At 40.2% G+C, this 14262-nt stretch overlaps 1 protein-coding gene across 1 annotated transcript in view; it reads left to right on the top strand.

Annotated features, from left to right (window-relative positions):
- The first annotated feature begins 653 nt into the window (after nucleotides 1–653).
- Nucleotides 654–14262, top strand: part of znf385a (zinc finger protein 385A) — a 73573-nt gene continuing 59964 nt past the window's right edge. Inside the window, exon 1 of the mRNA XM_032574328.1 lies at nucleotides 654–1333. Within this exon, the coding sequence (XP_032430219.1) occupies nucleotides 1324–1333 (10 nt within the window). The 5' untranslated portion in view covers nucleotides 654–1323. The remainder of the gene's footprint in view (nucleotides 1334–14262) is intronic.

Raw genomic sequence — 14262 nt, forward strand, 5'->3', positions numbered from 1 at the left:
CTCTCCACGTCTCTTCATCCCTCTGTCAGTTTGTGTTTAGTTTAATCTCTCCCCCTCCTTTTTCTGCTTCCTCCGCTCTGTCGCTTCCCATTTCATCTCTTCTTTTTTTTTTTTGCCTGGCGTCCCTCCCACCCACCATTCCTCTCTTCCCCACCGCTCTCCCAGTCTGAATTCCAATCCCTCTGACAAAAGCTCAGACGATAACACGTCTAACTTTGCTTGAAAGGGTCAGGCGATGGAAGGAGGGAAGGACAAATAAAAGGTTAATCCTTTAACAAGTCCACATAGGTGTGGAGTCAAAGGACAGAGAAAGAGGGGAGGGCAGGAGAGGGAAGAGGTGGAGAACAAGTGCTGTAAACAGATGTGGGAGACTGGGCTCTTACAGGGGGGTGAATGTGAAAAATGAGAGGGAGATGGCATTTTCAGTCAAGCTCCGTCTCTCCTTCATGACTTCCACTCTGCATGATGACAAGTGTGTGCCGTCGCTCCCATTGGCCAAGTCTGCCACCAATCAGAGCAGAGGCATGTAAGGTGCCTTTAGGTTATACCCAGCCCCAAAAACAAGAAGCAGAGAGAAAGTGAGACTGGGAAAAGAGTGCGTGTGGGTGTGTGTGTGTGTGTATTTTTCTGTGCGAGACCAAAGCAGGTGCTGACTTTACATAGCAAGGAGGACGTTCCTCAGTTTTTTTTTCTTCTTCTTTTGAAGCCTCCTGTGAAATGATACAGATGAAAGGAAAGTGCTTGTCAGCTGTTTGCTGGAGACCACTGCATTTCCTCTTGGCTGCTGTGGAGTAGAAGATCAGGGCTCTGTAGCCCTCCCCCTTGTGATTGGCTGTCACACTTTAGGCTCAACCCCTTTACCCCCCTCGCTCTTCTCTCTCTTTCTCCCCTTCACCGTCCTCTGCTCCTCACACTGTCCTCAGGCATACCTGAGCCACCGCTGCAGAAACACTGGACCCCCCCCCCCCTCCTCCTCCTCATTCGCGCACTAACATATACACACACACACACCCACGCCAGCACGTCCGCTCTCTCTGTTCCACACACACAGTCTTTCACCTGGAGAGGGCAGGCGCAAGGGACGACATGTGCAGCAGCAGCAGTAGCAGCAGCAGCAGTCTGTCTCCACATCCAGCACTGCCTCTCTGAGTTGCCTCTTTCCGGAGAGTGGAAGGGGGGGGGGGACGACTCTGAATTTTTTATTTTTTATTTTTGGAGCATTTTTGTTGTTGTCTCTCGGCGAAAGCAGGAGAGACTCGGGCAAGTGGGGGGAAACACCTGCCAACCCCAGAGGATACCAAAGGCAACACAAACCCACACAGCATGATTCTGGGTGAGTTGTCTCTGGCTTTTTTTTTTTTTTTTTTTTTTTTTTCAGTGCATGGGATTTTTGGTGAGGTCAGCCACTAATCCCTACTTAAACTTGGCCACCAGCAGCTCCTGATTAATGCCATGTTCTGCTCCGTCTGCTGCCCTGGATAAATCCTTTAAAGTCATGGTCAGCGTGCGTAATTAGTGTGCCATTACTGAGGCAGGTGTGAGTGATGACAGTGAAGGTCAAAGTGTTTCGGAGCTGTTTGGTCACATGACCAGACTCAACCATTCCTGTGTGTGAGGTGCCAGAGGAAGAGAGCTGACAGGGATGCTTTCTGTCAAACTTACTGATAAGGGATGGAAATTTATACAAATAGAGAGGACCACGTGGGGGCATTTCATCTCTTGAGATAACACAGCTTCTTGAAAAAAGACTAATGCAACCATTTACAGGGAATGAGCCAGTCTCCAGCATGCAGGACATGTTAGTTTGCAGTTAATCTTGCACTGTTGCTTTGCCTTGAGTCAGCCTGCTAACAGTTTCTTCTTTAGTATGCTGCTCTCATACTGGCCATTCTTGAAGGAGGGACTTCTGTGTGCATTCATACGGAGGATGAGTCCAGCTACTGTTTAAATATGATGGATATAGGTGTCTTAGAGTATTCTCATTTGTGTTTGGCCGTTTCTATGAGACTGTGTGTGTGTTTGGGGGGGGGAAGTTCTGAGAGGAGGACTCAACATTGCGAACGTGCGTGTGTGTGTGTGTGTGTGTTTCTCTGTGTTGCTATGTGCTCTGAAGGAGAGGCCACTTTGTTTTAACGCATGCCTGGGCTGATTCAGGCACCGCTCCGCTTCTCTGCCCACCCGGCAGGCATGTTTTTCATGCAGACATCTTTAATGATTATAGGGATTCGTGTAGACTCTCGGCTGTGAGTGCTGGCAGAAGTATGCATGTTGAAGAGCGTGCATGTAGAGTTAGCAAAAACTATGAAGTATATACAAAAGAGTCGGTAAAACCCAACTCTTGTATATAAAAAGAGGTGGGTTTTACCTAATTGCATCCTGAATTTCTTCTTTTTTTGCAGCTGGTCAAAAGTGAATATTTTGACTTGGCAATTAGACGAGTACTGTCTTGTTTGGGTTGCAGGTGGTAGCAACTGCAGTAAATGTTATTCGACCTGGACGTGTTAACGACAGCACAGCTACGCCACTTTAATGGTTTTAGCTTAAGGTAGTTATTATGCTGTCAGTTTTAACTGTTAAGGAGTCTAAGCAAAAGTAATAAAATGTGGAATTTATCTTTGCATTGAGGCCCTTTGCAGAAACACACTCAGGCTATGTTGCTTTCACTGCAGATTTTTTTTACAGCATATTGACCTCATTTAAATTATAATCCTGTAAATTACTGCAAAACACTTTAACTTCATGTCTAACCGCAAACCAAAGCGTCTGCTGATTAAAGAGGTAGATATGATCTTTTGAAGTGAAGTTCTGGTACAGTAAACCAGAGTAAATGCAAAATGCACATTTTAAATTATTATGTCAATTATTAAGAAAAAAACTTTTTCAAAGTCCAAATGTGAAAAAAGAATTTATGATCAAGAAAATAATTTGAATGAACCTGCCTGAAGATATGAAACAGGCAAAAGGTTTTCATAAAGCAACACATAATTCCCCAATCTAAAAAATATGAAGAACAGATAAAAAAATGTGATCCAAGAAGAATCATTTGCAAGTCTTTGGATTCCAGAGCAACATAAAGACAATCCTGGCCTACCAAAATTACTCCATGTGCAAATCGATCATCTAGGACAACAGCTGAAGCATTGAACATCTCACTGGATTTGGTCAATGTCACCTTTCAGGATTTAACAGTAAGAAGAAGTAAGACATTTCAAACACATCAGTGGTAAAACACCAAAATCATAATTAGCTAAGAACTCAAACACCCATCTCAAATTTTATAAATGGCATAAATTTGAGATGGCTGGATGTTTCCCAAAACATGTGGAAAAAATGTGTATTGAGACAGAACTGGATCTTTTTGGAAGGTGTTCATGTGGTGTAAAATTAACACACATTTCAGAAAAGGTCATCACACCAACAGTCTGATGATCAGAAATGCTTTGTATCTTAGGGATAATTTGCTATAGGCTGATTGGTGAAAAACAAACTCTGGTCTCTACAATTGCATCCTGTAGGAGAATATACAGCTTACCTTAAATTTATGCAGAAGCATGATGATCTGAAGCACATCTGAATTGTTCAAGAAAAGTTTTGTAGAGGTCTAGTCAAAGCCTGGACCTAAATCTAAACGAGATCCTTTGGCATGATGTTCTGGGAAGTTTTTCTTTCCTCACTAAATGAAATCATAATTTGAAAAATCTATCCTGTTTATTCCTGTTGCATTTGCTTGTTTGATATTAACAGTTTTTTTTTATAACTTGGATTTTAAATACTGCTACAAATTAACAAATACAGAAGAAATCTGCAGAGGGGAAACATGCTTTTTCATAATGCTGTGGTGAGTTATTCGGCATTTCTGGTTCTTCTCTGCCAAGAAAGGATAATGTCATTGCAATGACCTTTACTTTTCTGCTACAAGTTGATTTCCAGTTCCAGTCAGAAAATTTCCTAATTGGGCTCATTGATATCCACCTTGTAAGGTATGATAACATTTTTCAAGATAAATGGCATGTACGCTTTGTAACAAAAAAATACTGAGACATTTGTGTGTGAGCCCTGGACGATGTGAATATGCCTGAATAAACTGCATGCTTCACCAACTCTGGCCATCAACCTTTTTTGTCCTCCGTTTTTTTGACCTTGAGCAAAAAACGTCACCATCAAGGTTCTACCCTTATACTGTGACTGTGGTTGACGAGCACTGCAGTAGTTCTTAGGACCTGGCAGAGGCTTGTAGCAGCTCTGACGGTGACGACAGTGCAGATGCAGATAACATCAGCGGCTATCTGGTGAGCTTAGCCAACTGGTTGACATTCACTCTGCAGCAAGTTCGGCAGCTTCCGTTGTAGAGTTTGTTGTGTATTAAAAGGTTTGGAGAACTGAGATGAGCTGACATGCTCTCTTAGAAAACAGAAAAGATAAATGCCATATGGGAGGTTATGGTATAACACTAACTTTTGGTTAAAACATCTCTCTCCCCGTTATGTCATTCCACTGGCACCAGATGTGCTATCATAGAGCTGTCTAACAATATTCTCCCTCACAAATTCAATTTAAAACCTCTTCACATTGTGTTTTTTTTTCTTGTTTTGTGGGTGGGGACTGGGGGGACACCTCCACCATGTCGAGATCAGTTCATGTTTGAATGTTTTTTCCCTGTCTCATCTGTCTTGTCTGTTTGAATCAGACTCTGAGTTCAGGGCTTTCCAGTCTATCTGTCTCTTTGTCTTTGTGTTTGTGTGCCCACCAGCCCTAATCTGTCTTCATGAAGTCTGCCTCTGTGCTGACCTGCATGCATAGCTGTTGCTTCTGCAATTTACCTATTTTTTTCCACCTCTCCACCATTGAAAAAAGTGTCTCTTAGAAAGTCTGCAGTTTTTTGGGGGGGTTTTCCCCCCATTTTTGTCACATGCTCACTTTTTTGGGCTTAAAGGACAAAGTAGTTTTAGTCAGACATTTGGTATGCATGAAGTGTGGTATAAATTTAAAATGAAACAAAATATGCAAACATGATGAATACATGCTGAAGCTAGCACTAGACCAGGTAGGAATGTGTTCTGTTGCCAGTTTTAACCCCCACTCTGTCCGTCTCTGCTAAAGCGCTACATATATACAGAACATTTACTTTCAAGAGGTTTATTGAAGGTGGAAATAAAGATGCCACAGCATATCAGTCACTTTATGTCTTTCAGTTTAGCAAGACTAAAAAATCTAAAGTTAACATGTCAAATGTTCATATATGCGGTAGATATAGATTTAAAGTTGTTTTCACGAGCTTTTTCATGGTTGCCACTTTTACTAGTGGGTCACTTATGAGACAGTGTAATGTGTTACATTTTTATTTCCTGATGTGAGCTAGATTTTTAAAATCATGGTTAAAATGTAAACATACACAAAATATCATTGCTTACCGTTTACTCCTGTTTGATGCAGAAGTAAACTTATTATTGAAGATGTACTCTGACAAAATCATGTTTGTATTTCCTTCCTAAATGAGCAGATTCATTGTTTTCAAAGATAAAAATAGGTTCCAAAGCAACAAACCTTTGGATGAATAAATTATAAATAACTTAATTAAAATTTTTGATAACCAAAAAGACAATCAGTCTCATTACTGTATGTATTTAAAATAAACCTGTTTTGGTTTTTCTTCTCCTCCTCTTTGGCATGTCTATTACAGAATATTATTGTCCCCGCTGATGCACCCAGCCAATGTGGTTGCAAAACCCTCGACTACTGGCAGATGTCCGTAGAAAGTCAGGGTACAATTGACAGAAAATACCTCACGCTTTGCATTTGGAAGGATGACTAAGGAGTATAAATTAGGATTCAATTTGTACGATGGTGCATTCATCAACCAGAAAAAGAAGGAATTTTTGAGTTATGGCCTGCTTAATCATTGGTCTGGACTGATCGAGTTAAAAATCAGCCAATTTCTGCAACTGCAGTCTCCATGGATCCATTACCCATAAGGCCCTGAATGAAAACATTGCTTCAAGTAGTTGTTTTTAAATGGGGAAGTATTATGTATTTTCCAGGCACCTACTGCCATTTTATGACATAATAGCATGTTACCTTAAGTCATTATAAAATCCAATATACAAATATGACATAATGGAAATGCACTTTTTGAATCATGACATTGCTCTTAATCCTTTGACAACATTTTTACCAGCATTTCACTGAGAAATAGCATGAATAATGAGCTAAGCAGATGTGCAGTTCCACCAGATGTTTGCAAATTGCTGCTAGCTAGTCTGAAGGAGCTGAGTGGGGAGTCGTGGGGGAGGGCTGCTTTGTGAGGCAGAAGCTCAGAAGTTTGGGAACTGCAACCAGAAGGCAGCGCTTGGTCCACCGAGGCATTTTACACAGTTGAACGGCTGCCATAGAAGCTTAAAAAAATTTCTCAAAGATGTATAAAAGAATCAAGGCAACACTCCAGGTATGTTTTTGATAAGGGAGTAGCATTATAAGATGATATAAACCTTCAAAAAGTTTATTTTGCATAATACCGCCCCCTTAAAATAAGTTACACGTATTAGTTGTGACCTAACATGATAGTTTCACACGTTAAACAATGGAGGGAGAACTCCACTAAGCCTCAGGGAGAACAATAATACGTGTTTGTGTTCTGGACGAAGTAACCCCCAAGCCCCCGTTTCTGTGTGGCTCACTCACTAAATGCTCACAGAGATTTTCTTCCTCGGTCAAAAAGCCATTATAACAGGTCTTTTTCCCTCCTCCCATCCCGCCTTTACTCCTAGCTATTCCTCCATTTGTTTATGCTGGAGTGACTATGTGTCAGCAGGCTGTCAATACTGTCTGTAAGGGACTTTAATGAATAGGCCTGTTATTGGACTGGTGGGAAGGTAACCCATTGTGTCTGTTAGAGCATCTGTGCGTGTGTGTGGCCCCTTGGTGTGTGTAACACTGCAGAGAAGAGGGAGGTGGAGGTTCCTCTGGCTCCAACAGCTCCATCACCCTTTCTGCAGTGTCCTCTGTCAAAGACCATTTACTAAAGGCAAAGCCAAGGGGACACTGGAGAACTTGATTTCTTAAAACGCCTAACATTAAATGTGCAGGGTGCTTTTGGTGCCTGCAAAAACTTGAATAAAACATGCCATGTACTCAGCAACCCCCAGTGCTGTTCCTTAAAGCAACTGAACGCGATTATGGTGTTACAGTATTGCATTCACTAGTTACGCATGACACCTGGGCGATAAAGTTTGCAAAAGATTCAGAATGGTTTAATAGTGAGAAGCTAAGTACATTTTGGTTGAAACGGCAGTTCACTGGTGTTTTATAAAGTCATTTTTATTGTAAATAGATGACATTTAAATACTTTATGCCCCTACAGCTGTGTGGGAATAGAGCACTGCTCTGTTTTTAGTTAAACAAACCAAAGCCAATAACAGCAACAAAAATACCTGGTGAACATAATCTTTTACCGCAGGGAAATAAAACTGAGTTCATTTCCAGACTGTTCAATTAACTGTACTGCGAGACTAAGCATTGACATTAGGCAAAAGTCTGACCTCCAAATGTCTGTAGTTAAGATAATAGCAGTCATATCAGATAACATACCCTGCAGCTTATGATGAGCTTTGTTTGCCAGGTCTGTCTGGTGTCGAGGAGGATGCACTGTTGCTTCAAATAAAACCAACATTCTCAACCACATCAGTAGATCAGACACTTGTCCTGTACTTTTCATAACCTTGTAACTTTGCCTTGTAAATGTTCCTCAGAGCGAGTTGCATGAATTCTTTCAGCACGGCCTGGAAAAATACCAAAACCTCTTTCTGCCTTTACAGACTTCTTTGCAACACTAGCTAGCACGTTCTATCACAATACTTTATGACTTACAGCTCTTATGTTGCATCTCATTTTCAGCCTTGGAGTTTAAAGCGTTTGACCTTCCCACTTTAGTTAAAATGAATTATTATTAAATTAGCGCAGGGTTCTGTAAAGCTTTGTAATTGAGTCTAAAACATTTTCAGTTCTTTGTATATTTATTTCAACATGAATGCACATCTTAAATAGTATTCTTAATCGCACATCCTCTTCAACAATATCGGAATCTACATATTGCTCAAATAAGTGTTTGGAGATATTCAAACCATAAAAATTATATAAAAGCGTAAATATAAATATAAAAAAACATATAAAGATTGTTATAATTTCTTTTCACTCTGTAAGCTCTCTTTCGTTAGCCACAATATGGTTCCATCACAACTGAATTCACAAATTAAAACCTTAGATAAAGGGCAAATCTTCAACACTATTCTTTACATCAGAATTTCCTTTTCTGCAATATCAAATATCAACCAAATTAGTGTTCATAGATATCTTAAGAATGAACAAAAGCTGGTCTCTTCACGTTTGTTATTCCCAGTATAGCTTTCTAATGACCTTATTATCTTTTTTTCCCTCTGCATAAGAGTAGTTTTTGAGAAACATGGCCAACACTGAAACAGTAACATATGCCTGAGCCGTCTACTGGTCTCCGCAACTTTGTTTATTGCAGTGTGATTGTCAGAATACGCAAGAATATCTTCTTTGCCTCATGTCACTAAATCACATATTAAAATTCTGGTCACTTTAATAAACTGAATCATCAGGCCACGTTTCATAAAAAGCAGTTTTACACCAAATCTTTACTATATTACTTACAATAATGTTCACTCAGTGAATAACCATAACTGTCCACTCTGAACTTGAGGGCTCATGGCTGCTCTGTGCTGCATCGTTCTTCTGACTGAGGCAGTTATGAGGCGTTTATAAAAATATTTAAATTAGGCAACATTATGTTATATGGCAAAATGCCACACAATTCAGTGACTTGATTGCAAAATCAATCTTGTCTCTTGTCTTATTTTCTTTTCACTGTTCTTACTTGACGTTACGAAGTGCGCGGTCACTTTTTCGAAAAGGTTGCCAATTTTTACACGTTCAGCATCTAATCTCTCCGGAGCTTTTCTCTTTTTATTTATAGCATTCTTTGTGGCACCCTTCTACTTTTACTATCCTGCTTTCCATCTTTTAAACACCTGTGACATAAAAGGAGTGCACTTGCGTTTTATGTCAGGGTGTGTCTCCAGAACAAAACAAAATAAAAAGGAGAGCTGCTCGTGGAGGCGTAAGCATCCCAGGGACAGTAGCAGCAGCAGCATATGTGGTCAACTCCACGCCATGACTGCACACCTGCCTGAATAAAAATTTAAAAAAAGAGCAACAAACCGGCTCTTGCAGCCCAAATGTCAGACGTCAATGTCAGCTCATAGTCAGTCGTCCCGACTAGACAATCTTCTCACAGGTGCACATTCTTAATTGCAAACAAAAAATACCCTTGTTTGCAAAAACCCTCAGAATAAAAATAGTCAGAGAGGAATTATCTAAAAGTTTGCTGTCCAGGAGATAACAAATGTGGTTGGTTGGTTTGGTTTGATTTGATTAATTTATTTATGCATCATAATGTGCTTATTTTTGATTTTGCTTTGGTTTTTGTTCAAGTAATCAAGCAGTTCAAGTTAGATATTTACAGGTACATATACTTTAAAAAACAACATAATTTGTCCCCCGCTCTGTTTAACATTAGGGTTATATTGTAATATTTGTATTACTTTCTTATTGAGAAGTTAAAAAAAATTCTGTAATTCGGTAATTCTAACAGGAAAGATTTAATCTAATTTGATGTTAAAAAAAAACAAACATATATATATATATATTATACACTTTGGTAACAGACACCACCATGTTTTTCTTTTTTCCAAAAAAATCATAATGAAATACTTAAGGTGTTAATATAATAGCAGGAGAAGGCCCAATGATTCATTCTCTCCCAAACTGGATCTCAATGTTAAACAGTTGAGCAGAGCTGATGCTTGGCAGTGATAGGTGCCACATTAAACATCCTTGCTCTGTTTGTTTGGCTTCATGAAGGAAGTTGAGATGAGCAAATGGGGTGCGGGGGGAGGGTGGTACCAGAGACAGCAAAATAGGCAGAGGGTAAAATGGAGTGCACAGTGTCATCATGAAAGAAAACTAGCTCCATCCAGCTCAGGGGACCGAGATAGGGTTTCACACAAAGACCGAACGAAAAATCAATTCTCCTTGAGTTGCTGCAAGGTCAATTCAGGGGGGGTGGAGAGGGGCAATGCAAGTGTAGGAGAACGTTATTGGGAAGCAGTGATAGAATGAGGCTGGAGTGAATCGTGTAGGTGGATAGGGACTCAAAAGAGGGGAAATATGTACAAATGAGTTTGCCTGGTAATATTATGGTTACAATGAGGCTGCAGGCTATAACCAATTATGTTTTATGAGCATGCTTTAAACTGTGGCTTCTTTGCATCATCTGACTCATGAAAAGTGAAAATATGAGCAGCATATCTGAAACCCAGTGAGGAATGTCATCCTATCATGCTGTCTTAATTTGTAGCCACAAGGACATCTCTTGACTCTGTGATCTCGTATGTCAAAGCGGCTCCACTTTTACTTCAGTTTTACTGCCAGACTCAACAAATTAACTAAATAGTCCAAGGTTTTTTTTTATTCTAAGAATCCCTAAGCTTGCCTTTAATCCTTGATGTTACATGAACAACTTAAAATGGCTCCGATCTCCACCCCTGGCACCCTCTCGCCTCCAACTAATTCTTCAGAAACAGATTAATAAAGCGCATGTTCGGCTGTTGGGATGCAGTAAAAGTCTGCTGATGCAAAGGTGACCAGTTGTCTATGGCGTTTTGCCCAGTGATTGTAGTCACGGTATACCTTCAGCTTCAGCTAAAGGAATCTCTTTGTTCGGTGTTGGATGGGAGCCGGGGAAGCCTTTTGCTTGCTCGTAGTTATAGGATCCGTGTGGCACAGGGCTTAACACAGGCGTCTGGTATGCACACCTGTCTCCAAACAAGTCCTCCCCTGAATAAGTGGCCTTACCCCTCAGTTAGCAGGAGCAAGGGAGGAGGTGGGGGCTGAGCAGGGGTGGAAGGAGCTCTGCCAGGACTTGCATCACGCCTCCGTTGCCACTGCCTGAAGGGAGGGAGAGAAGATGGGGGAGGAGGGATGGTTGAAATGCCATAGGTGTGGATTAGAAGGCTGTAAGGGACGCAGGGGTGATGAGGTACCTGAGGTCATTTGCTTATCCTTCTCTTTTTTTATCTGCACTTTCCAAAGCAATGTTTTATCATAGACAGTTTGATTATTTTTTAATGTGTGTCCACATCTCTTCCTATCTAATAAACTCACTTTTATAGAATATTAAACGTTGCATGCTCAAATATGAACTTGACACTTGGCTCTCCTCCATCTCCTAAACTCAGACAGCGTTAACAGAGTTCAAAGGAGCACCGATGGAGTGCAACAAACAGGAGTCAGAGGAGAAGGTTCAAGACCAACTATTTCCATAAAATTAGCATAGTCAGGATAGAGAAGTTGCCCTGTTGAAACAAGACTAAGAGCCCAGACATGACAGACTTCTTGCTGAATTGCTGACATTTGAATAATGCTCGTTAATGTTTAGTCTTGTTCTGCATTTTGTTCATCAAGAGCAGCCAGGGAGCATCGCAGCATATTCTCCAGTCCAAACTGGAAAATGCCGACTTTTTTGCTTCCCACCCAAAATGTTCTCGTTTATCCTGTGACGGCTTGTATAAATGTGAGAGCTTGTTCATTTACTGTTGCTCTGAAGATGGTTTTTGTGCCTGTGCTGGGCCAATAATCACCAGCCAGCCACTGCCACAAATCTTCATTAGAGGATTAGCCTGCTGGGAGACAGCTTGTGTTCTTTAGCTTTCATTGGTGTCCCTGTGTCCTCCGCTTACAGGCCAGGGTTCTCCTCCCTTCTCTTAAATACTCACTAGAGAATTACATGAGCATAAATGCTCAGATATGAACGCATATGTTATGATGCAAAAGTTTGGGCACCAATGGTCAACATTTCATTTAGTTTTGTTCAGCTTGTGCATCAAGATTTACGTTTTCTTTTTGAACAATTTAAATCCCAAAAAACTCACAAAGCACAAAGCATTTCACAGAGCTAATATCTACAGTTTTCCTTTTCTTCAAACATAGGAGATAAGAAAAACCTTCCTTGTTTTTTGCAAAAGTATTTTATATTGTCATGTTACAAATTATGTTGCACTTTACTTGGATTTCATGTAATAAACCTGCACAGAGCATGACCCAATGGCATAGGGGAAGAAAAATTATAGATAATTTCCTTTTTCTTTTTACAAATAAATTATCATAAGTGTAGTTTGCATATATATTCACAACTCATTACTCTTCTACTCCTGGATAAAATCCAGTGTAACTAGCCAGCTTCAGAAGACATCAAATTGGTAAATAGTGTATTTGAGTGAGTCATTTCCAGGATTAAAGGACTAATGTCTCAGCCAGATCTAGAGAAACTCATCCATGCGTTCATCTTCAGTCGTATTGATTATTGCAACAGCGTCTTCACAGGTCTGTCCAACAAATCAATCAAACAGCTGCAGCTGATCCAGAATGCTGCTGCTCGCGTTCTCACTAAAACCAGGAAGATAAAGCACATAACACCAGTTTTAAAGTCCCTCCACTGGCTCCCTGTAGCTCAAAGAATAGACTTTAAAATACTGTTGTTAGTTTGTAAATCACTGAATGGCTTAGCACCACAACACATTAAAGATCTGCTGTTGTTGTATCAACCTTCCAGACCTCTCAGGTCTTCCGGTTCTGGTCTGCTCTGCATCCCTAGAACCAGAACCAAACTAGGAGAAGCAGCTTTCAGCATCTATGCACCACAAATTTGGAACAAACTTCCAGAAAACTGTAAAACAGCTGAAACACTGACTTCTTTTAAATCTCAACTAAAAACCCACCTGTTTAGGATTGTATTTGAAACGTAATCAATTACAAATTTACCCTGACTTAATGCTGTGTCTTGATTATTGATTCTATATTGCATTGTGATTCTGTGTTTGTAATGATGTAAAGCACTTTGAAATGCCTTGCTGCTGAAATGTGCTATACAAATAAAATTTGATTGATTGATTGATTGAGTGTAATGTAATCTTGGCACAAATTGACCTGTTCTGTGAAGGACTCAGAGAATATCAAAGAACAAATAGCATCATCTAACCCAAAGAACACAACAGACAAGTAGGGCAGAAACCAACCAACATACTGAGCTTAGAGCATTTGATTCCTGATTCACTCATTATCTACAAATTGGAATAGTATGGATCAAGTGGCTGGGGAGAGGGAAGTCTGGGCCTCCTTTCTGAAGCTGCTACCCCCACGACCTGACCCCGGATAAGCGGAAAAAGATGGATGGATGGATGGAGATCTACCATGATATGGCTGTCCACCAAAAGTGACAGGCCTAGCAAGTGGTGTATTACTCAGAAAAGCCCAATGGTAACTCTGGAGCAGCTGCAGAGACCTACAACTCAGGCATGAGCCTATGTCAACGAAATAAACTTAGTTGTCTACTCCGCAAATCAGATCTTTATAGAAGAATGGAAAGAAGAAAGCTGTTGCTAAAATAAAGCAATGAGAAGTCCTGTTCTCAGTTTACCCCAAGCCATGTAGGAGAATAACAAGAAGATGAGAGAAAGTACTCATGTCAGATGACAGAAAGTCTTGTAAAACAAAAACCATAAATACTCACAAGGTCACAAAAGTTTTTACAATGCGTGCTTATTTAATTTTACATCCAGCAGCAGTGCTTTGGAACAGGTTGTAACAGGCTATGTGTCCTTACCAGTGATAAGTAGAGAAAGGGGTTGGTCTCATTTGAAGAAAATGAAAAGCTGAGGCATCACTAATTTGATGCATTTCTGAATAAAAGAGATGATTTCTCACACCAGTTTTTACCTGGAGTAAATAAGTATTGGAAAGGTACCACACCAAAGTCCACTGCATCCAATTGATCTGAGCCTCCTTTGCCCTCCCTTTGTGTTTCATTTTTTCAAAGGGATGATTTTTTTTTTTCTTTTTTGCTTAGATTCCATCTAAGGTGCATCAACTATCCAGTTAAGTCTTACTGAAGACGGAACAAATTAAAGTCACAGCAGGGAGAGTCGTGGCAGGAAATGACAAGATCTGACAAATTTTGTTCATGGTTGTTTGAAAGGGCATGCTTTTCAATCTCATAGACCTCGGAACAATGGTAGAATACTAAAAAGAACCAATAACTATTAGTTTCTGCCTCACTCAAAAAAAACAACAAAAAAACCCCCCAAAAGAATACAGACATTTATTGGATTGTTTTACAGAATTACCGAG

This window comes from Xiphophorus hellerii, chromosome 1 (genome assembly GCF_003331165.1).
Source record: "Xiphophorus hellerii strain 12219 chromosome 1, Xiphophorus_hellerii-4.1, whole genome shotgun sequence".
NCBI classification, from domain to species: domain Eukaryota; kingdom Metazoa; phylum Chordata; class Actinopteri; order Cyprinodontiformes; family Poeciliidae; genus Xiphophorus; species Xiphophorus hellerii.